General features: G+C 34.3%; 1 protein-coding gene across 2 annotated transcripts in view; it reads right to left on the reverse strand.

The window, feature by feature from the left end:
* The window catches only part of LOC123535929 (uncharacterized), a 160376-nt gene that overhangs the window by 76735 nt on the left and 59655 nt on the right, over positions 1-23986 (reverse strand). For both annotated transcript variants that reach the window (XR_008368220.1, XM_053529208.1), the window contains exons 28-35: positions 23251-23521; positions 22808-22897; positions 22350-22525; positions 16023-16111; positions 15363-15591; positions 2308-2427; positions 709-896; positions 111-280 (exon numbers count right to left, since the gene is read on the reverse strand). Coding sequence is in view for 1 of the 2 variants with exons in the window: in XM_053529208.1 (XP_053385183.1) it covers positions 111-280; positions 709-896; positions 2308-2427; positions 15363-15591; positions 16023-16111; positions 22350-22525; positions 22808-22897; positions 23251-23521 (1333 nt within the window). In the remaining variant the exon portion in view is untranslated. The remainder of the gene's footprint in view (positions 1-110; positions 281-708; positions 897-2307; positions 2428-15362; positions 15592-16022; positions 16112-22349; positions 22526-22807; positions 22898-23250; positions 23522-23986) is intronic.

The following is a 23986-nucleotide window of genomic DNA, read 5'->3' on the forward strand; positions in this document are numbered from 1 at the left end:
ACATTTCTTCTAAAATTTCTAATATCTACTTATTGTTTAAGAGGTCAAAAATTCTCAAGACAAGCGAAACCATTTCATTTTTTAATTAATAGATAAAGTAATTTACTCACTCTTCTGTTACACTGGTAACAACATAATGAATGTTAGCATTTTCACCACTGTCAGCGTCTGATGTACTAAACGTTGCAATAGCAGATGCCACTAGAACAGGCTGTGGTGTCAATGCCACTGCTGTTGGGTTTATTATCGGACAATTATCATTGACATCTGCGATTAAAATCTGGCAAATGAACAAAAATTGACATGAAGATGTAGATTTAAATGTTCATATTTATCCTAATTTTACACTAAGTCAATAAACACATTCTAAAAGCCATTTTAAGTTGAATCAGAAACTTTTCGACTGTTGAAGTTATGGAACAGGGAAATAAATAGCTACTATCAGAAAATGTATTTTGAAAAGCCGAAGTATTTGAAAAATCAAAAAGAATTTCTCTTTTCTCAGTTTGTAGGAGTACAAAATAAATATGTGAAGAAACACATTTATAGAATAGGTCACTACATGTTTAAAGGGTAGTGGAACATATTCGGTTTTGATTAAGCAAAAGAACAACTTTTGTCTTTGGCTGAAGCAATACATCAGCCACATATATATGTGAGTGCCCTTCTTATAGATAACTTTAATATACACTTAAAACTGGCATTTACCCTGACGGCAATAAATCCAGTCAAAGGTTTTCCGAGGTCAGTTACAGTCATGAGTAGATTGTACTCTGTCTCCACCTCGAAGTCTAGTTCAGCAGCTAATGTTACTGAAAGTGACGTTGTTGACATGGAGAAAGATTCGGACGTTGTATCATTATACATCGTTACCAGGGACGAGGTTGAATTACATTCTGTAAGTTGAAATTATGCACAAAAAAGTCATTCATTAATTTTTAAATTGCTTTGAGCTAGTATGTATTTTATTAGGTTTTTAAATGAACAGACAGCTAATCCCAAAAACTGGTAGACAGTTTAATTTGTTGCCGAGAGTAACATACAAATAAAGAAATATTCATTGTCCTTGGCAAGTTCTGAAGTAATGACAATTACTCCCAGACATCTGATTTTAAATGTATAGAAATGAGCTGCTTATTTATGTGTGATTTGAACTACAAGCGAAAATATTTTACAAACGGCTAAACAATTAATAAAATCTATAAAAAGATCCTTTGGAAGCAAAGAATGCAAACTATAAGAATAATAGCAGACTCGGTTTGACCGAGTCTGTTCATGAGAGGTAATGAAATGTGCAACATCAATCACGCCCCCTCGCACCAGCTTAAGGTGAACTCGATTACTCATATAATTAATAATCCCAAAGGACCGGAAAATATAACAACACTTAATCCAAGTACGGGGAGACTTTTTACAGCCACCATACGGCACTGAAGGATTGCTGTTTAATAAAATATGTAAAAAGAAATTATTTCTGTTGGGTTTTTTTCAGTTTCAGTAAATTATCAAAATATTAGAGCGAACATTATCTGGCATTTTCACAGTGAAAAATATCAGATATATAAAAATATGGATAAATTTAGTCAAAACATGAAATAAAAGAAAATTATTTTACATGCAAGATCGAAATATATTACATTCGTTAATACCATAATTTTCATTTTTATTTGTGGCTGTGCCACTCGTGAAGATATTGCACATTTTCTCTCGGTGAAACATGTTTTGACCTTACACTGAAACATACAAATTTCAACTATATATACTGTAACATCAGCAAAGCTTTATAGCCTTGTAACATTGTGCTCTGTTTCTTTTAGGCCTAAAAATCTTTGTTTCCAGTAACATGCTCCAAAAAATTAGGGTAGGTCGGTCGGATTTTTTTTTTTTGGATTTTTTTTTATTAAGAGACCCTTTTCGGAAATTATTTTTGTGTCAAAAAAAAGAATACAGATAAGGGGGTTATGCCTTTAGAGCATCAGTAAGTTAATTTCTAACATCACTGGCCATGTTTAAAGCATAAAAAGTGCAGTTTTGCAACTTTTATTTAAAAAGTTGAAAAAAATATTCTCCAAGGCCATAAAAACAATTAGGACCGGGCCAAAAATTTAGGGTAGGTCGGGATACCGGAAACAAACAATTTTTTACGGCTTATTTTCATCTCTGTTTACCCTATCTTATGTTTCTTTTTTGTCATTACTTATCATTGCAGACATATTTTAAGGTGATTTATATTCCACACGGTCATGAAGTGCTGAAGAATTTTATGATTATATCAAGATATAATGATACGCAAGAGTGAATACTTACCAACATAACTGACAGAATTGCCCTCTATATCTGTGATTGTTGTATAGGCTGGTGTTGGTACTGCTGTTGCAGTAAATGTGTATGAACTTGACTGGATTGTAAAACGCCGTGCCTCATTCCCTGTAAAATACTACACAAGTAAAACGCCGTGCCTCATTCCCTGTAAAATACTACACAAGTAAAACGCCGTGCCTCATTCCCTGTAAAATACTACACAAGTAAAATGCAAACCCGTAAATATTTATCCTTTCTCACACAGTCTTCAGCCAGGGCCAAATGGTCGCTGACTTCGAATCACTTGCCACTCATCGCTTTGGGTTCAAAACCTTGCCGGAGTGTAGAATTATTTCATGTGAGGAAGACATCCAGCTTGCTTGCGGAAGTTTTTTCCCCCCTAAAATAATGCATAGAGGGCAGGTTTTTCTTTAATCCTAAATATAAGACCTGATAAGCTCGCATCACTTTATACATTCATTTCATTTATTTTACTCTTTTTTTTATTTTCCACGTTATGCTAGGACGTCGAAAAAAGCTTTGATAGTTAAAATGTAAAATGTCAGAATATTGAATGTTGAATGTCAAATGACAACCTTTTTACGTCTAATTATTTGGACTAGTTTTTCTCAAGCAGTTAAACAGGGCCGAATATTGGCTCCATTTCCACTGCCAATTAGGCTTCATTTCCCCCCAGTTTGAAGCAAACCTAATCCCAATATACAAATCCAAATTTAAATGAAATTTTGATCATTCAATGAAAATTCTGACATTTCCTGATAAAATCACACAAACTGTTGGAAAAACCAACCCATTTCTATTTTAGTACCATCGAGTTACCAGTTTTCAAATCAAACCCTTAAGGAATTTAGGCAAATTGCTTATAATTAGTGACTTTTACAGGAAATGAAAAAAAATTGTCATTAAGTCAAGTGTAACATTTCACATTTAAAAACAGTTAATTTATTAATAAATAATATACCTTTTGAAATTTATAGAAATTTCAAACACGTACTTCCAACATTAGCCAGATTCGTTTATCTATTTCAAAGCACCTGTTCTAAAATCTGGCCTCTCTGTTACATCAGTTTATTGCTATTTCATCAAAGATATCACTTTTCAATACATATACATTGTATAAGAATTATATTCTACTGGTACTGATGATAAAAACTCGGACAGAAAATGAGTTTTTTTTACCTGTAACTTTTTTTTTATTTCTGCGAATTGTTATCAATGTTTGGTTTAAAAATAAAGGTTAACATTTGCTGAAAAATTGACAATTTAAAAAGCAAACTCACACGAAGTGAGGCCCTGAAAGGGGTTTGTAAAAATGGGAATGTACGAACATTGACTGATGATAAATTCGACCACTTTGTCATTTATAAATTTTCTCCACAGTATTATATTGAAACTTTCCCAAAAATGCTGCAACAGTCATTCCGTATCAAGTAATGAAAAGTGACACAGGCCGTCATGTGTTGACAGTCATTCCGGATCAAGTAATGAAAAGTGACACAGGCCGTCATGTGTTGACAGTCATTCCGGATCAAGTAATGAAAAGTGACCCAGGCCGTCATGTGTTGACAGTCATTCCGGATCAAGTAATGAAAAGTGACCCAGGCCGTCATGCGTTGACAGTCATTCCGGATCAAGTCATGAAAAGTGACCCAGGCCGTCATGCGTTGACAGTCATTCCGGATCAAGTAATGAAAAGTGACACAGGCCGTCATGCGTTGACAGTCATTCCGGATCAAGTAATGAAAAGTGACACAGGCCGTCATGTGTTGACAGTCATTCCGGATCAAGTAATGAAAAGTGACACAGGCCGTCATGTTGACAGTCACCATGTACAGAAACATCCTCCTCCCCAGTAACTTTGCATAGATATTTTTTAAACAGATAAATGTAAGTCATTTATTTATACAGAATATTTATTTATTTTGTTTTTGTTTACACCAGTTGGTGTTGTAAGTGATTGCTGTTAGACGGGATGTTCAATAAATAACCGAATAATTCGAAGGTGGTCGACTTTATCATCCGTCCGAGTTTATCATCAGTACCAGTATGTGTTGTTTGTTTTAAAATATAACTTTAAAATTATTATTGTTTTAATAAGTTTACTACTGACTGGATCAATAATGTTAATAAAAATAAGAACAATAATTATAAATAAATATCATTTCCATTGTAATATCTAGTATTTACCTGTTGGAGAAGATATCAACCCCTTGTAATTCTTGACCAGATGACATGAATTCCGATCAGTATTATTTATTTTGTAAAGAAATGTTTCAACTTAAGGAACCCGAAAATTTGAGAAAAGTTCAGAGGCAAATGGGTGCAATCCATGTTGTTGAGCTCATCCCATTCCACTCCACGAGCCCGTCCATGGTTTTACAGGATCCCGTCTTGACTGGTGGCTAACTAATAATTATTATTTTGTTTATTGAAAACTACATATTATTGTCTTTAAGTATTCGACAATCTTCTACGTACATGTTACTTCCAAAAGTGGTAGATATTGTATAATAAAAGCAATATCGATAAAAACCATTACATCAAATTAAATTAATGAAAATAGTCAGAATTGAATTCTCGAACCCATGGTAAGTCGGAGACCTTACCACTATGCCACTGTTTAGTTTAATGTAAAATAACAAATATGCCCGAAAATATTGCCGAAGAGTAGTGAGAGCTAGGTCAATACTTACTGACAATAACTTTCTCGGCAGCAATCCAATGCAGAATAATAATAGGTTATTAACTTTGTATGTGGATATATGCACGAGTTCTGCAGCGGTAATATTGCGCGACTTTAGGAGCGCAATATTATCCGCGAAAGAACGAGTGCATATATCCACATACAAAGTTGATAACCTTTTTATTACACACCCACTATCAAATAATTAATTTATGTCTAAATTATCGTTCTGTAACGAAAACTGGAAAAATACGAAAAGAATTTCTCCGAAAATGTAATAACAAATCAAACTGACGCGTATTAATATTTTCTGCGAAAATGACGTCAACTTGTTGTCGCAACTTGCGCGTGGACGCCATTGACGTCACGCGATTCTTTCCATTACAACGTTAAGAAAACATTCCACGTCCGATATGAAAGCGTTCCACGTCAATATGGAAAAATATTGTACGATCGCGGTCCATTGAAACTCAATGGAATGTAATAAGTCTTGTCATATGACCCTTCGAACTAACTGTTATCCTCTTTCCAGGGATCTGGGATAGTATTGTGCGAGGAAGTGTGGAATAAATGTTGAAGTTTAGGTTATATATGTACTGAATATTTTTTGTAAGACTGTTTTTATATTGTTTTTAATATGAAAAAAGATTATGTTGATTCACATATCAACAAAATAAACAGCAGATAATACATTAACAGGAGCTGTCAGGAAGATGGACCACAAAGATGAAATTCGTTACAAAAGCACACTCTGAATGGCGGTTATTTTTGAGTGCGGAATTTGTTGTGGATGAGGGCTTGATGAGAAAGAAACAATACTGAGAAACACAATAAAGTTAAAAACTATATCAAAGTAAAAACAAAAAAGGACTCATCTCAAGAAACAAAGATGGGGATTTGTAATACTATGAGACAATGTCAAACTTGCATGTAGTAACAATATTTCTTTATGATGGTGGGAAGGGTTTGGATGACAGAATATTAAAGGACAAATAACAAGAAACAACAGAAACTGAAGGTAAAAATGTGGGATGTTGTGGGCATAATATGGGGTTTGGGTGACGGGATACTAAGAGAAAATTTCAAGAAACTAGAAGTGAAACCATTATTTCATTCCAGGCGGAAGGAGGGTACAGACAGATGAATAGACATACGTATGTATGAATAGCGCCGGTGGTTGGGTGGGGGAGGGTTTCGCAATAGCTCTAGTGACATTGTAATGACATACGCCAATCTAATTATATATTTGTCACGGGAAAGTAAAAAGAAAACTTAAATGCACCATTAATTTTGTGTTAGAAAAATAATATAATGCCAACATCCTGACCACTTAGGGGCCCTCAGTGAATACCATTTCTATTATATTATTATTATTATACCAGATTTATATAGCGCCCTTTTCATGATAAACACGTTCAAAGGCGCTTTACAGCAACTGCAGCCACACAGGGCGCGAAATCATCCTCTACTAGTACAGACACAGAGCGATCTGACCAGAGGGACAGAGTGAGACAAAGCCCCCACAGAGAGATCAGAAATCAAATACAGACTTGTCCGGCTAACTTAGCCTAGCTCGTTGCGAATAGACAGCCTGGTTCTTTAACGTGCCCAGTGTATAGCACTGATACACGCAAGGATTGCCTGGGTTCCTGACCAGTACACCTCTAGCTGGGTGGGAAACACTGAAAAGCGTTTCTGAAAATTCCCGAGTAGCTGCCGGGGATCGAACCCCAGACCTCAGGATTGGAAGGCCAGTGTGCAAACCACTGAGCTATCCGTCCGTATTACCCACTCATAAATTGAACATCAGCTTGATTAAACTTAACACACATTAAAAGTTCAACTGAACAGGTCAGCTGATGATAGTAGGGACACAACCTGTAATTATAGTTCCCAATCAGAGTGTATTCGCTGCAAATATTCAATTATAATACAGTTATATTGCAGCAGGTACACTAATTAGTGAAATTAGTCGTAAGTTTTAAAACTAAAACTAAGTGTTGTAGTTGACTGTTTATAATTCGATTAAACAAACACGCCCCTCCACCCACCCGCTGAAGAAATTCAAATTTCAAATAAGATGAATAATGACTAATTAATGATTCTCCGGAAGACTGGTATCTCATTCTTCTTTACCTGCAGCAAGAAAACAATACAGGTTAATGCTGTCTGGTTCTGTATATTTAGATTTCATGGCATTCATTTCTGTAGATCCATAAAATCTTGCCTGGCCTGGCCTGGCCTGGGGATCCTGGAAAACCAGGGATGGGCCCGTGGGATGAGATGGGATGAACTTAAGGACATGGGCTGAACCCATTTGCCCCCAAAATGTTCTTAGATTCTCGAAGGTTTCTTAAGGTGAAACAGTTCTCTGCAAAATAAATGATACTCCTAGGAATTCAAGCCATGGTGCCAATAAGATCTGGTTGAGAGTAACAACAGGGGTTCATACCTTCTTCGATAGGCAAATCACAGTAATTACAATATGAACGATACCTTTTTTTATTATTGTTATCATTGGTATTGTTTATTTTCTTGATCCAGTCAATTGTACACTTATTAAAATCAATAATAATTTTGAAGTGATAATTATAAAAGATAAAAACATGTAGAATATAGTTCTTGAATATGCATTTATAAGTGCCTTTATGAAATAACAGTAGACTTAGAGAGAAAATTCAAATAATAAACAATTCGGTATAATGGAGAATTATGAAGATAACTTTACAGAGAAAAAATCAAAATAGTAAACAATTCGGTATAATGAAGAATTATGAAGAGAAAGGTTAGAATTACACATGTCACAGGGAGAAAATTGACGAATTCAGCAGCTGACTTCTAACCCAAGTAGAGAATGAACCTACACCGCTTTTCCTCAACATAAATTTGTTAGGTAATAAAAATTAATTTTGAGAGAAAATATGAAATGGAAATAATTCAGTTCTGAAAAATGTGACTAAATATAAAGAGAAAACATTGACAAAATTCAACATAAAAAGACTAAAGAAAAGAATGTAGCTATATATGGCATTTTATAACGTATGAAATATTATAACATACGAAAAAAGAAAATTCTCAAACATATCTCAATTTTCAATTTATTGACTATAGATGAAATAAATAAATTTTGATGTTAACAGTAACACCAAGTGGACAATAAATGATTGATAATTTGTTACAAGTAATTGCATTTTTGCTTTACTTATGATAAAAGAAAATACAATCCATAAAATGTTAACTACACGTATTGGAACCGTAGAAGTACATTCTAACAAGCTAGAGAACTAAGTATTTTTTCTTTGTTTCCCTTCATGGCAGGGGATACACCCGCTCTGCGAATTGTAATTACAGGTTGTATCCCTGTTATCATTAGCTGACCTCTTAATGGCTCAGTTGAACTTATAAATCATGTTCATCACTGTATATTTCTTTGACTTTAGACCCACGATCCCGTGACCTTCAGCCCATCCCAACCTATCCAATGAGCCCATCCGAGGTTTTCCAGGCTGCCCCTGGCCCGGTCGAAAATTGGGCTCATCGGGTCAGGCAAGGCCAGAGATAAGAACATGTCACTAAAATGCATACAAAAATATTGTTAGAAAGATGTTAGAGCCTTTAAAGTTACTGAACTTCTTATGTAAATGTAGTTCGTAATATTTATTACATTTTATAAATGTGTCTTTCTCTCAAAACAAAATGAAATATCAAATATCAGGAAAACTAAGAATAAAGTCTGAAAAATTATTATCTTTTAGTGGTACTTTAATTAGGCCAAGTATCCAAACACTTTTTAGAAACGTATTTTTCTCAATTGAAACAGAAGTAAAATGGCATCACAGTTTACAGTTTTTTATCAAAATTGTTTAAGAGTGCCAAGAATCGATAAAACTGGAATTATTAACCTTTTTTCCAGTTCGCTTGCTTACTAATATTTTGTCAAGTTTTACAAAATTCATATAAGCCAAACACAAGGTGTAAATTCAACTGAGGAAATATATTTTTGAATATGTCATAAAACTTATATATGACTGAAAAAACATGAAAGATATTGCTTTTACATAAAACAGAAATTACATTAAATAATGTATATATTTTTTTACTGTCAGAAGTTGCCATGGGTGGTCATGTTTTTGAGCTCTGACAATTTTAGTGATTTAATTATTTTTTTCTTGGAGTTTTGAAATGGAAATTATATCACCTATTCCTTTTAAATAAATTGCTGTAACTTGGGGAAAATATATTGGTGCTAAATACATTAATCTTGTTGATAAATTGGAAATCTATCAGTGTTTTTCAGGCGGCCTCCGTGGCCGAGTGGTTAAGGTCACTGACTTCAAATCACATGCCCCTCGTCGATATGGTTTCAAGCCCCACTGTGAGTGAGGAAGCCATTAAGCTGGCTTACGGACGGTCGTGGGTCTACCCAGGTGCCCGCTTGTGATGATATAATACACGAAGGGGCACCTCGGGTCTTCCTACACCATCAAAGCTGGTAAGTCGCAATATGACCTATAGTTGCGTCGGTGCGACGTTAAACCCAACAAAAAAGGTGTTTTTTCTTTTCAGATATATTGTTATATTTATATAAAGATTTTCTTTTCTTCACCTTTGAGCATTTCATTGTAGGGGAGAAAACTGATAATTTGGCAAATTTTCATTAAACAACAGGAGAAAAATAAGCCACGCATTTTCACTCATCAAGAGCTGACATTGGAAATATTGAACGTTACAACTGTCATAAATTTAGCCATGATGTCAATGACTACCAAGCAATGAAATGAAAAACTCTGTGGGTGTTGCATGTCAAGAAAACTAGGAGGAACCAGCGCTAACGACCCAGTGCTGATCCAAAAAGGTAGATTTTTGGACAATAAAATGTAGAAGTGCTACAAATGATGGATTTTCAATCATTTTCTACGATTTAAGACTGTAAATGCTAACTTTGTTATAGGCAAGGGTACCGGTACAATTATAATTCAGAATTCCAGATATAGACCAAAACTTTAAAAAGTAGATCCTTCAGTGAAATTAGAAGTCTCGGATGTTGCGCTTTTATCTATCGATGAACTATGTGAACTTGAATTTTCATCTTCTAGAAAAAAGTTATGGAATTTGATGCTCCAGTGCTACTATACGCGAAGATGGATATTGATTTGGACTTTTTTATATGACAATGATTATCAGTTAGATGCTCAGACATCACTTGAATTGAATAGAAGAAAGTGCAGAACCTCAGTTGAAAATGTACCTTTAAGAGCAGTGACATGTCTTTTCCTTCAAAATCTGTTATTCCTGCACATTCAGAGTGCATTATAAGAGGGAAAGCAATAAATCTTGGAGCAATTAAATTAGTTTGATATGATCTGCCAACGGGTTAATAAGATTAAGGAGCATAATACTATTTTTGTGGGCAATGTGCAGGTGTCCCCAGGGACTATAAATTCAAATAATTTGCTAGTGAGACTTGTAAACACCAGAAGCCTGGAAAACCAGGGATGGGCTCGTTGGATGGGCTCATGGGATGGGATGGCCTGAAGGTCATGGGATCTTGGGCCCAAAGTCAAAGACAAATACAGTGAGGAACATAAATGTAAAGTTCAACTGAGCAATTAAGAGAGCAGCTAAGAATAACGGAGACACAACCTGTAATTACAATTCCCAGAGTGAGTGTTCCCTACCAAGAAGGGAAACAAGAAAAAAGTACCAATACTTAGTCCTCTAACTTGTTAGAATGTATTTCTACGGTTCCGATATAAGTAATGAAAATTTTATGGACTGTATTTTTTATTATAAGTAAAGCAAACAGCAGTTATTTGGAACAAAATATAATCATTTATTGTCCACTTTGTGTTAATGTAAACAAAAAAATATTTATTCAATATATTGAAAATTGACATATGTTTGAGAATCCCCTTTTTTGTTTGTTATAATATGTCTAATATATTTAAATTCAGGGATCTGTTCGGGGTCTCTCCTTTTTGTTATTCACTAGGAGTGGCAACAAAAAGCATTTTTGGTATTTGAATATTCGGTCGACCTTCTGAACGAAAATTCGAACATTCGGTAATAAACAGCTAAAATACTGATATGTTTATCATACCCTGACTAGCGCGGACGCAGTTGTCCAGTGGTAACATTGTCTGACTACGAAGCTAGTGGTTGTGAGTTCGAGCCCCCGCTCCTCCAACTAAAATTACTAACAATGGGATTAGAGTCCCGGGTATAGGTGCTTTAAAAAATCTTACAAAATGTAAGAGAAATGCTTGGAGGGTTATGTGCGATTATGTTTAGGAGTTGCCATTGACTCTGCTACCACACAAGATACAAAACCCACTGTCTCTTCCGAAAGTCAGTACAAAAAATCAAGTCTAGGTATCAGAATATATATGATTTGGGAATTTCTTAACAGGGAACAACAAATGAGTGTTCAGTAAACAGAAATCATAAAAAAAACAGACAAAGAAATATATAAATTACAAAAACAAAGAGGACTTGAATAAACAATTTACAAAATGAATTTGCATTTTGATATATAGACTAGATCCGCTAGACCTAGTAGTTCTCTATTGCACTTTCATGAAAACAGAGAAAAACAGGAGACAAATCAGGTTAGATATTTGTATCAAAGGTATCTGTTTGTTTAGAGCGAAAACAGAAATTGTGAATTTTATAAGATATAACAAATGTAACAAAAACACAAGTTGCTTAGAAAATACCGAGGCAGCTGCCTCGGTGAACCTCAATGTAGTTACGGCACTGGCATTATTTTTATTGTTTGTATGGGATTATTAAAGCATTTCATTTTATTGTATCATTACTGTTTCTGCGATATGTTAATTCATTGAATCTTTTAAATAGTTTTCAACTTTCTTGTTTAAATACTGTATTGTACGTTTTGTATTAATGATATTCTATGCTTATTAATGTTTGTGTAATATTTGTGTATTTACTGCATATATGTTGAGGCCCACATAATAGAAATAGATTGTGTAACCTCTAGATATAATGTTGTTACTTACTTACTTACTTACTTACTTACTTACTTTGACAAAGATAAGGCAAAGGTTACTTCTACAAATTGTGCCAAAGTTGTTTGTGCAGTATGCAAGAAGAGCCTTGCCCTTTCTAAGCAAGAAGAACACATTTTGAAATGCATAGCAGAGAGACAAAGATGTAATGTTTGTGGTAAAACTTTCAAGAAACCATATTATGTAAGATTGCACAAAATAAGACAACATATGATACAAAATGTATTAAGTAATTTTGAAGATATGAACAAAGATGTTGAAAATCAAAATAAAACAGAGGAAAATGATCTGACAGGTCAGCATGCCTCTAAGGATCACGAACAAGAAAGTCATGAGAATATGGACATACAAACCAAGGAAAGTCAAGGTGATAAGCAAACAGATGACGAAAATGATTAAGAGAAATTAGATCATGATGACATCGGTAGTAGTCCAGACCTATCAATTAGAGAAGAATAGAGTTCTGGTGAAGAAATACCAATGAGAATAAAAATAATAAAGATGAAGTTATGAACAGATCAGAAGATATCTCTGATGAAAAAAGAGAAAAAGATGAACAAAGCAGCCAGAAAGAAAATGCCCTCCAAAGAAGAATAGTGAGGCAAATAACAAAACCACAACCCCAATTTGGAACAAAGCGAAGGAAAGTAGTTGGACCCTTAAGAAAAGCGATAAAAACAACTGCAAAGCTGAATAAGACAAGAGAAATGAAGTTAGTGACAAGAAATCGGCAGAAAAGAAGAACATAGAAAGTTGAAAATGAATCAGTTGAGATACGAGTCGCAGATAAAATGAAGTTAGGTCTGATAATATAGATAGAGGTGATAGCATGGAACTACAGTTGCTTTTGAGAAAAGCGCATGTCTCCCACAACTGCCTGATCATCAAGATTGACATTTCTTCTCCATTATGTATCTGAATCAACCATGAACCAAGACCTTTATCACTGGCATCAGTATTTTCGGTTATTCCATGGCCATAATTGCGAAGTGCCTGTGCCGATTCGGCTAATTATCGAACTTGGCCGTTGACTTATTGGCAAACACATTTTGTTAAAGTTTGGTGAAGATCGGATGAGAAATGTTCGACTTTAAGCGCGGACAAGATTTGTGACAGGCATGCACCAAGACCTGTATCACTGGCATCAGTAATTTCGGTAATTCAAGGGCTATAATTCCGAAGTGCACGGGCCGATTTAACTAATTATCGAAGATGGCCGAGGACTTATTGGCAAACACATTTTGTTCAAGTTTGGTGAAGATCGGATGAAAACTGTTTGACTTAGAGCGCGGACAATATTTGTGACAGACATACGGACAGACGGACACATACACACAGACAAGAGTAAATCAGTATGTCTCCCACACCACTGTGTGGCTGGTGACAAAATTGAACAAGATGAAGATAGTTTGCATTAGAAAATATTAAGTTAAAAAGAAGGCGTGTAAGTTTGAATCAGAAGAAAGGATGAAGGAAGATGAACTTCAGTTTAAGAAGGAAATGATTGAAAAGGTGGTAAATATCATCAAAGCGTAATTTTACGTTCGTTTGAAAAATATGTGAATACGTGCAGGAGGGTAGATAATTATGAAAGTACATTGGTTGTTATTTAGAATGTTCTTAGATGAAACATTAATTGTTTATTGAGATATTCACGATTGAAAACGTTTGGTTTATCACCATGTTATGTCAGTGGACTAAAATATGATGTGTTGTTATTTTACTAGTGTTTTAATATGCGGGACGCATCTTAACGGAGGCGCGGGTAATGTAATGATTACGAATAGTTCCTTCCCTTTAATTAGTAAATACCATTTGTAATCCAAAAAGAAGAAAAGTTGATTTGTATTAAATTCATTTAGTAAGTAGTTCTGATTGGTAAAACAGGTTTAAATCAATTCATCATTAAGTTTCTGAAAATCTTGAATCATTTATATGTTTTGAAAACGTTTATCAAGTCGATACGAAGCGTCATTTAGTAGACGCTCATTAAGCTATATAAGCAGGTAAGAAATATATGTAAAAAGTTATAGGCGCTCATAAGAAAAGAGCAATATTATTATGGGATGAACCTGTTACCCCTTTATGTAAAAATGGATCATTCGAAGTAAGTAGCATATAAATATAGAATTGGCGCGGTGCAGAAGGCAGAACCTTATTTGAACCCGTATTCTCAGTGAACTTGTTTCATTCTAGAGGGTAGGGTCAAGCAGTTACAGAGTGGAAACCTGGTTGTATATATATTTTGTTTACTTGTCATTGTGCTAGATCACTCTGATTTGAAAGTGATAGATCAGAGTTGTTTGATAAGCCTTGAAGAGACTGATAGGTCAGTTAGTTAGGTATTAAATATTCTACGTATATTTTATAATTCTCTTAATTAGTGATAATCTTTGTTTTTTCTTTAAATCATTTACGAATCATTTGTGCGAGGTAGCCCTAAGGAATATGTATATATGTTGAGATATCGTAGTGTTTATTGCATATAGTATCGTTAGTGTCCTATAATCATATTATCAGTCCGCTCAGTGCATGTTACAATATAACGTAATGTTAAAACTTCACAATTTACAAGATTTGTCGATACTTTTATTCAAATTTTGACAATTTTTCAATTAAAACTTATTTCCAATTTCACCAGGGTTCTTTTTTCAAAACAATCTAGAAAAAGGCCTGCAGAGGCACCTAGAATCTTCCATCACCCTGAAAAGCTGGAAATTAGCAATCTGACCTAATATTGAAAAAGGCTATAATATACGAACCAAGTTGAAAAATTGATTAACATTAACCCAATTTGAAAACATAAATGTCTTTATTTACAAACGTATGAATTTCGTTATAATGCAGGAAAATTATGACAAGCTAAACGACCTGTTTATCCTGCCATCTCTTTAGAAAAAATAAAAATAAACTCGATTTCGAATATGATCATATAACAGAAATAATTTAGTATCTACCACACATTATCCTTCTAAATGGTATTTGCTTGTTGTTTTTTGTTGTTGTTTTTTTTGGAGGAGGGGGGGGGGGGGGGGGGGGTGGCGGAAGGGGGTTATGCTTTAAAAACAAAACAAAAAATGAATTAATTTTGTTGAAACTTAAATATGTTATTTACCATGTACATTTTGTAGCATATAAGAAATATCGTATATAAGAAAGATATTGCCAAAACGTTGATTGGGCTTTAGAAGTATGGACAAGTATAGAGTTTTAGGGAAAATGGATGCACTTGAAGTACTAGATAATACAACTGGAAACCAAAATATATCCAGTTTCAATTCAAACAAGTTCTACCCACCCCCTTAACTCACAGGTTAGGTGTGCAGTACCTTTATATAATGAGATACTATATGACCCTTTAGAGAAATCGTCTATTAGATTGACTTCAGTGAGAATTTCTCCAATCTGAGTATCCTCATTCCAGGTTACCGAATAATCTACTGGTAGATCTATAGTTTTGTCTAGGCTAAATGTTGTATCTTGTACTTCAAACAAAAGCTCAGAACTGCAACGTCGGGTTTCAGCATGGAACAGGTCAAAATGGTAGGTAACACCAACCTGGTCATATATTTTATATAAACATCTTCAATAAAGTAAAAACATGTAACGCATTACAACAAAAATATGAAATGACAATAACATTTTTTTGTTCATTTCAGAAAGACAGTAAAACTTAAACATTTTGTGACAATTGTTCATAAATAAACATCAATGTTTACATTCACTAAATATTTTGTATGAAAAGAAGAAAACTTTTATTTTGTTATACACAAAAGGTATAATAATAACAAATCATCCGAGAATCGCTAGCATAATTAATGGCTTTGCATGAAGTTCCAATGTGGTTTATACCCTTTATTAATGCATAAAATAGCATTTTATTTTTAAATGATCAGTGAGCATTTTAGCATTCTAAATGTACTAATTTGTATTGTCATATATGTCTACAGTTTATCTTGGATATACACTAAATGAAAACAAAAAATAACCTCTAATGGTAAACTTATTTCTGTAGCTGCTGATAAACTGGTGCAAGATTCTCCCAATAAAGTTCCCTCTTGCAAATATGCAACCCCATCTGAAAATATAAAGCATATTTCCTTAATTGTCACATCGATATTAATTTTCCTGTATGTTTTTAATCATTTCAAACAAACAAAATTTACACCCAAGTTAACATTAAAGTAAATTTCAGATATGTCCTTATTTTTCACTGCAGCTGCTACATCTTTTAATGTGTCTATTTCTTAAATTACTACTTCTAAGTGAGAATCTTGTGAGAAATACACTCTATGATTAATTTATGTAAATACTTTGAGAGTTTGTTTCCTGCATTCAGCTCTTTTAAATATGATATAATGAATACATTGGTTATGTAACTGTTGAAAGTTATGCTATCCAGTGTTCCTATCTTCTGTTGCTATATTTACTTATTCTAGGCAAAAACAAGAACAGGATTACCAACATCCCCCACCTAGGTACGTTTTTCACAAAACATATTGCATGCCAATACAACATATTCTAAGTAATTGTGCAACATACTAACAATGTTTATAAATCATAACTATTTAACATGTAATTCATGAAGACGTTATGTAGTGAGAAATGTGAAAAGAAACATTAAAAAAATGAAATGCGCAACATTTATATAGTACTAAAATGCATGACATTTATATAGTACTAAGAAGCTTGTTTTTGAATAACACCCCCGGAAAATTTGTTCTAGTGTTGGTCAATGCAGAGCTGAAATACATATCAACCTAATTTATTGCAACTATAATATACCATATTATTACATACTCGTTTCTATTCCCCGTTAAGCTACACTGGTACCGGAAACGTCAATATTTTTTCATACACTGACGCCTGAATTTCATATCAGGTGCGTGACGTAATTCAGTTTGTGTTGTTGCACTATTTTTTTCTATTTAGTTCACTATTGTCAATCCTATTCTGGCTATTGAACAAATTTATGATATTTACATTATATTTATACGTGTAGATGCGTGTGTTATAAAAAGGTTATTATCTTTGCATCGGGAAATATGCACTCGTTCTTCAGCGGAAGAATATTGCGCTCCTAAAGTCGCGCAATATTTCCGCTGAAGAGCTCGTGCATATTTCCCGATACAAAGCTAATAACCTATAAAAGTTATAACTTGTGCCTGGGTTTGCATTCTGGTTGTCTACAACGGTTAGTAGCTTTTTATATCTATCAATACTAATAATCTTAACTTTAACATAATTTCATTTTTAAGTTTAAAAGTGGGAAAACATATATAACAAGTGACAGAGTATTACAGTGGCAACACAGAAGTCCCCTACCAGCGGAAAACTTTCAATAGTGACCTTGATCTTTGACCGACAACCATGGGTCATGTTCGCGACACATAGTCTAATCATGGGGAACATTTCTGTGTAGTAATACTAGATGCCAACAGGCAACATGTCGACCCCGTCAGCTGTCAAAAGGACTTGGAGTTGCACACGGCACTCTGTCTCATTGAGGCAAATATTGTGTCAAATAAAAAAAAAAGATTGCAAACAGTTACAATATAAGTTATTTATAGTAACAACAAAGGCAAGTAAATCTTTAAAAAAAATCTAAGTCCATACAAAAATCCTTACCAGTACAGATAGGCAAAAATACATCTCAAAATTGGATGTAACATGCATGCTGTTACAGAAAAGAGGTCTTGATTTTTCCCTACGACCATTAATAATAAAGTTACAATATAAGCTATTTATAGTAACAACAAAGGAAAGTAAGTCTAGGTTCTTGCGCATGACACTCCGTCTCGTGATGGTAAAAAAGTGTGCCAAGTTACATCAAAATCCCTCTATGCATGAAAAAAATGCTACTGACAAAGTCATTTTTGTATTTGGCAATTGACCTCTAAGTGTGACCTTAGACCTAGGAATCTGGTTCTTGCGCATGACACTCAGTCTTAGGGTGGTGAACGTTTGTGACAAGTTACATCAAAATTCATCCATCCATGAAGAAGAAATGTTCCGAACAAAGTCATTATTGAATTTGATCTTTGACCTTTAAGTCTGACCTTGACCTTTGAGATAGGAACTTTGAGATTGCACATGACATTTTGTCTCACTGACATTAACATTCATGCTAAATTTAAACAAGATTGCATGGTCTGGACAAACAAATCCGGACGGATGGACGCACGCACATACACCGAACAGCCATTTGGACGACTATGTCACCGCTTCCGCAAGCGGGCTCAAAAAAAACTAGAACGTGTCTGTAGGACGGATGGACGCACGCACATACACCGAACAGCCATTTGGACGACTATGTCACCGCTTCCGCAAGCGGGCTCAAAAAAAACTAGAACGTGTCTGTAGGACACACGGTGTGCACCCACTGTTACATTTTTCACAAATAAGGGGCAATAATTCAAATGTTTACGTATAGCACTAAGATAATCCATCAATGCGTATAAAAGTTATGGAGCAGAAACAATTCATTTTTACTAGACCTTCAACAGTGATCTTGATCTTTGACCTACAAATCTAAGTCATGTACGTGCACAATCTACATATTGCCCTCTATTAACACCCCCAGGTTTGTGAATCTAGCTTGAATACTGTTTTAGTAATTGCAGGATCCAGATTTGCAGACGGACCGGCGGATGGAGGGCATTCTTATAGTCCCATCCGGTGTTCCGCCGGCAGCGGACTAAAACACATGCATTGTACTTTATCATATGAAAGGGAAGTAATTTCATGTACGAAAAAAAAGAAAGTTAACTTGGTGCATGTGACCTTGACCTCGAATTTTAAGTCTGAGTCTTACATGAAACAAATCAATTTGTTATGGTGACTGTTAGGGGCAAGTTACTTGAAAATCCATCCACGCATATTAAAGTTACTGACTACACCAAAAAATACCTATTATCTTTGACCTCTGAGTGTGACCTTGACCTTTGAGACAGAAGGCTTTGTCTTGCACACGATACACCGTCTCATATGGGGTTCATTTGCGCCAAGAGATTTTTAAATCCCGTAATGAATGGTAGAGTTATTAGACTGATGCTCTAAACCTGCGACCTCCAAGTGTGATCTTCAACCTCTTTGTGTGACCTTGACCTTAGAGCCAGTTATTTTAAAATCCTTTCATGGATGGCAGAGTTATGGACTAGACACAAAAGTGTGACGACCGGAACATCATTTTAGGTTTATGGAGTATTTCTTTTGTTATTTTCTTTCGTAGCTTATGGGCTACTAGCCCCTAAACCATTTGTTCACGGAAAGGACCTTTTGTTTTCTTTTGTTCTCTCTACCGTTAGACATCTCTTAAGCCCTCAATATTTGCTTGGACAGACAGAAGGACGGACTTAAGACAGACAGATGGACAGAAAGACGTAGCCTATTTTTATGTCCCCACTTTTCGAATGGACAAAAAACTGACACTTTGACCATATCAATCAGATAAATGGTACAAACTATCTCAGACATAATTTCTTATGCAGACAAATGGACAGATAGACACACTGGCAGGCAGGCAGGGGTGCAGGCAGACAGACAAATAAATAGACAGATTCAATTCATAACATAATGGAGTAATGCCATGATATCATTTCATTCATTTCATTCATTTCACAGCCACCTCCAATAGACTTAATGTTTTGATTTTAATACACTTGCAAATATCATGATTTTCAATGTCTATATATTGTATTTTATGGCTTTTTTAAATTGTGTTGAGGTTTTAAAATGAATTAAACATTCTTAAAATGTTAAAGGCCTTTTTCTAAAATTATGTTGACAAGTAAATTAAAATTATTGTTTATATTACAATAATTCAGTTTTTAGCTCATCTGATTTTTTGAAAAAAAAATGATGAGTTATTGTCATCACTTGATCGGTGTCGGTGTCGGCGTCGGCGTTGCCTGGGTAAGTTTTATGTTTAGGTCAACCTTTTCTTTTAAACTATCAAAGGTATTGCTTTGAAACTTGGAACACTTGTTCACCATCAATAGCTGACCCTGTACAGCAAGATACATAATTCCATCCTGGACCATCACGATAAAAATGCAATTTTAGCAGCCCGATGTGCAGATCCTGATCAGGCTGCACTAAGGCGCAGAACGGCCTTGCTTTGCACCGATGGCAATCCTTTATAATTCAGTTTAAAGAAGTTAAGGATTGATTTACATTGATAATAAAAGAAAAATGATATCTTTGAGCAACTGTTATAGGCAAATAATTTTGGATTTTTCTCTTGCTGACACTTAGTTGAGTTTTGTGTTTTGTTTTGTATTTGTGTGTATAAGTAACCCTCTGGACAGTCCACAGGCAGAGTGTCTTTTCTTGGAAAATCATCAATTTAATACAATATACTATATATATATGTATAAGTATAAACAGGGTTCCGACTTCCACTTTGTATCTTATTTTTAAACTGTTTCCTAAAATCCTCGAATCTACATGCAATGACTATATAGTTGCTTGGGATACCCACTTTTAAACCTTTTTTCTTTTTTGGAACCCTGTAGACACTGAATAAGGAAGTAAGACAGTTTGGTTCACACCTAGGCCTTTTTGTACTTTTTTCTTTCTTTTTTCTTGGCAGAGGCCCTTTTTTCCTTTTCTCTCTCTGTTTGGGACCTCTTATTCTCTAATGAGAGGCTTATAGACTAAGAGAAATAATAAGACTGGCTTAAAATTACATATTGACATACATTTTGGTCTGTTTTATGAAAGATAAATAAGCTACTTGATAATACCTCTCTCTCTATTAAAAAATCCCCTGTTTCTAGGATTGAAAATTTTTAGAACTATTTTGTAAGATTAATCCTTTTGAACAAGGCATTAAATAGATTGATTAACCTATGTGAACTAGGTATTGTAGTTAAACTGATTTATAAATCATTGTGAACTAGGTATTGAATAGTTTGATAACATTGTTACTACACTAAGTATATACTATGCTCTGAAATTTGTTTAACTTATATCTATGTTTATATTATGTCTGTAAGATGTGATGCGGGATGGGTCCCCGACCCCATCACATCATGGACGGGGATAATAAATGGGCCCCTTGTGGGCTGAAATTAAAAAAATAAAAAAAAAAATAAAAAAAATTCCATCCTGCTTTTTGCAAGAATTATGACCCCTTTTGGACTTAGAAAATATCAGATTTCTTGGTTAAGTTTTATGTTTAGGTCAACTTTTTCTTTTAAACTATCAAAGCTATTGCTTTGAAACTTGCAACACTTGTTCACCATCATAAGCTGACCCTGTTCATCAAGAATTGTAACTCTATCCTGCTTTTTTCAAAAATTATTGCCCCTTTTGGACTTAGAAAATATCAGATTTCTTGGTTAAGTTTTATGTTTAGGTCAAGTTTTTCTTTTAAACTATCAAAGCTATTGCTTTGAAACTTGCAACACTTGTTCATCATCATAAGCTGACCCTGTTCATCAAGAATTGTAACTCTATCCTGCTTTTTTCAAAAATTATTGCCCCTTTTGGACTTAGAAAATCAGCTATTGCTTTGAAACTTGCAACGCTTGTTCACCATCATAAACTGACCCTGTACATCAAGAAACATAACTCTATCCTGCTTTTTGCAAGAATTATTGCCCCTTTTGGACTTAAAAAATCTGTTTTCTTGGATAAGTTTTATGTTAGGTCAGCTTTTCTCCTAAACTATCAAAGCTACTGCTTTAAAACTTGCAACACTTGTTCACCATCATAAGCTGACCATGTACATCAAGATTTATTGCAAGATTTATGGCCCCTTTTGGACTTAGAAAATATCAGATTTCTTGGATAAGTTTTATGTTTAGGTCAACTTTTTCTTTAAACTATCAAAGCTATTGCTTTGAAACTTACAACACTTATTCACCATCATAAGCTGACCCTGTACATCAAGAAACATAACTCCATCCTGCTTTTTTCAATAATTATTGCCCCTTTTGAACTTAGAAAATCAGTTTTCTTGATTGAGCATTATGTTTAAGTCAGCTTTTCTCATAAACTGTCAAAGCTATTGCTTTAAAACTTGCAACAGTTTTTCACCATCATAAGCGGACGCTGTACTTCAAGAAATATAACTCTATCCTGCTTTTTGCAAGAATGATTGCCCTTTTTAGACTTAGAAAATCATGGGTAAGACAATATTTCTATTAAATGAAATAATCAGATGAGCGTATTCACCCGCAAGGCGGTGCTCTTGTACTATATATGTATTCTTGTTGTTAACTAACCACTGTTAGAAAATGTCCGTGGTATGCAATTAATTTCGGAGTGACAATATGCAAGTACATTAAAATGCTTGCATAGCTGTATACCTGGAGCAATAGCATTAGAAAGATCCACAACATAGCAAGGAATAATTGTAGAGCCAATAGAGAGAAATTCGAATATGCGAATTTTGTTGATGTACAGCCACATTGCTTCTCCTCCAGCTAAAGTGATTTTCTCTGATCCGCTGTAAACTATCCCCGTGCGGACCGCAGACGTGAATCTGAAATGGAAGAACAAATAGCAGAACATATACAACATGTTGAATAGTACAGATTCAGTTTGCATCTTATTCAGTTTCGTTTTAATTTTTTGACTGCTTACATTGTAAGTTAACCAACTAATATAAAGACAGTCATTTATGTCAAATTACAAGCCTCATTTGATGAAGCAAGGATATATTTTGAAACAAAAAATGAAGATATTAAAGTACATCTTGAAATAACAACAAAAGATATCAAAGCATAAGGTTTTTCATTTGAAACCATCAGTAAAACTGGCTTACCCAAAATTATGATACTGTCCATTACAATCTTGTTGTGATTGTGCCAGATAACCCTGCCCATCTACAGGGAAAAATGAATCAGAGAAGAACCTGCAATACAGAAAAATGAATTCTAGTTTGCAATACATGGCCTTATGTTATACGTTTATGAATAAGTACTAACTCATTCATCTATTGACATTCAAAGATGAATTCCATTTGATACTGTTGGTGGCAATTATCACTTCCTCACAAAATTCTTCAAATATAGAGGTAGTACATGTAATTATTTACAAAATTAGCATAGAAGCTTTTACAACTATCACAACAGTTCGATCTGCTTTTAACTTAAAGAATTAGAAATTCGAAAAAAATATGTTTTTATCAAAACCATCAGATTTACAGAACTGTGCAAGATAAATTAATGAAAACTCAGCTAAATAAAAAAATCAAGTTATTCCAACCTCTGAGTTGAGCCAGTTTTATACTCTAAGATAAGTTTCCCAGCAATTTCATAGTTGTCACTGTTCACATCATCCTCCCTGTACCACGTTGAAAACGTTTCACTAGTTGGTGTACTAGAAGCTGAAAGCCATGCCCCATAAGGACTGTCGACGTAGCTGGGGTTAGATATTTTTATGTACTCTAAGTCAGCAAAATCTGCATGTAGCTTACTAAAGTCATAATACTTCACATCAATTTCAGTATCATTTGGTCCAGCCGGTGTTATAGTTCCTATAAAAATAAAATTTCGTTGCAAACATTTTTCACAGATTTCTTTTAAAATAACCCAATAAGTATCTCAAGCAGAAGCTTCATCCATAATGTTAGAGTGATTATCTCTGAAATTTTTACTTTAAATCATTAAGTCTTACCAGTATACAATAATGTACTTTAAAAATCATCATTAGTCTTACCAGTATACAAAGATTTACTTTGAATATTACCACCTAGTCTTACCGGTGTACTGAGATTTACTTTAAATATTACCATTTAGTCTTACCGGTATACAATGATTTACTTTGAATATTACCTCTTAGTCTTACCGGTGTACAGAGATTTACTTTAGATTATTACCATTTAGTCTTACCGGCATACAATGATTTACTTTAAATATTACCATTTAGCCTTACCAGTATACAATGACTCATTTTAAATATTACCATTTATTTCAATCAGTATACACTAAGTTTAAAGCAG

This window comes from Mercenaria mercenaria, chromosome 17 (assembly GCF_021730395.1).
Source record: "Mercenaria mercenaria strain notata chromosome 17, MADL_Memer_1, whole genome shotgun sequence".
Classification (NCBI taxonomy): Eukaryota; Metazoa; Mollusca; class Bivalvia; order Venerida; family Veneridae; genus Mercenaria; species Mercenaria mercenaria.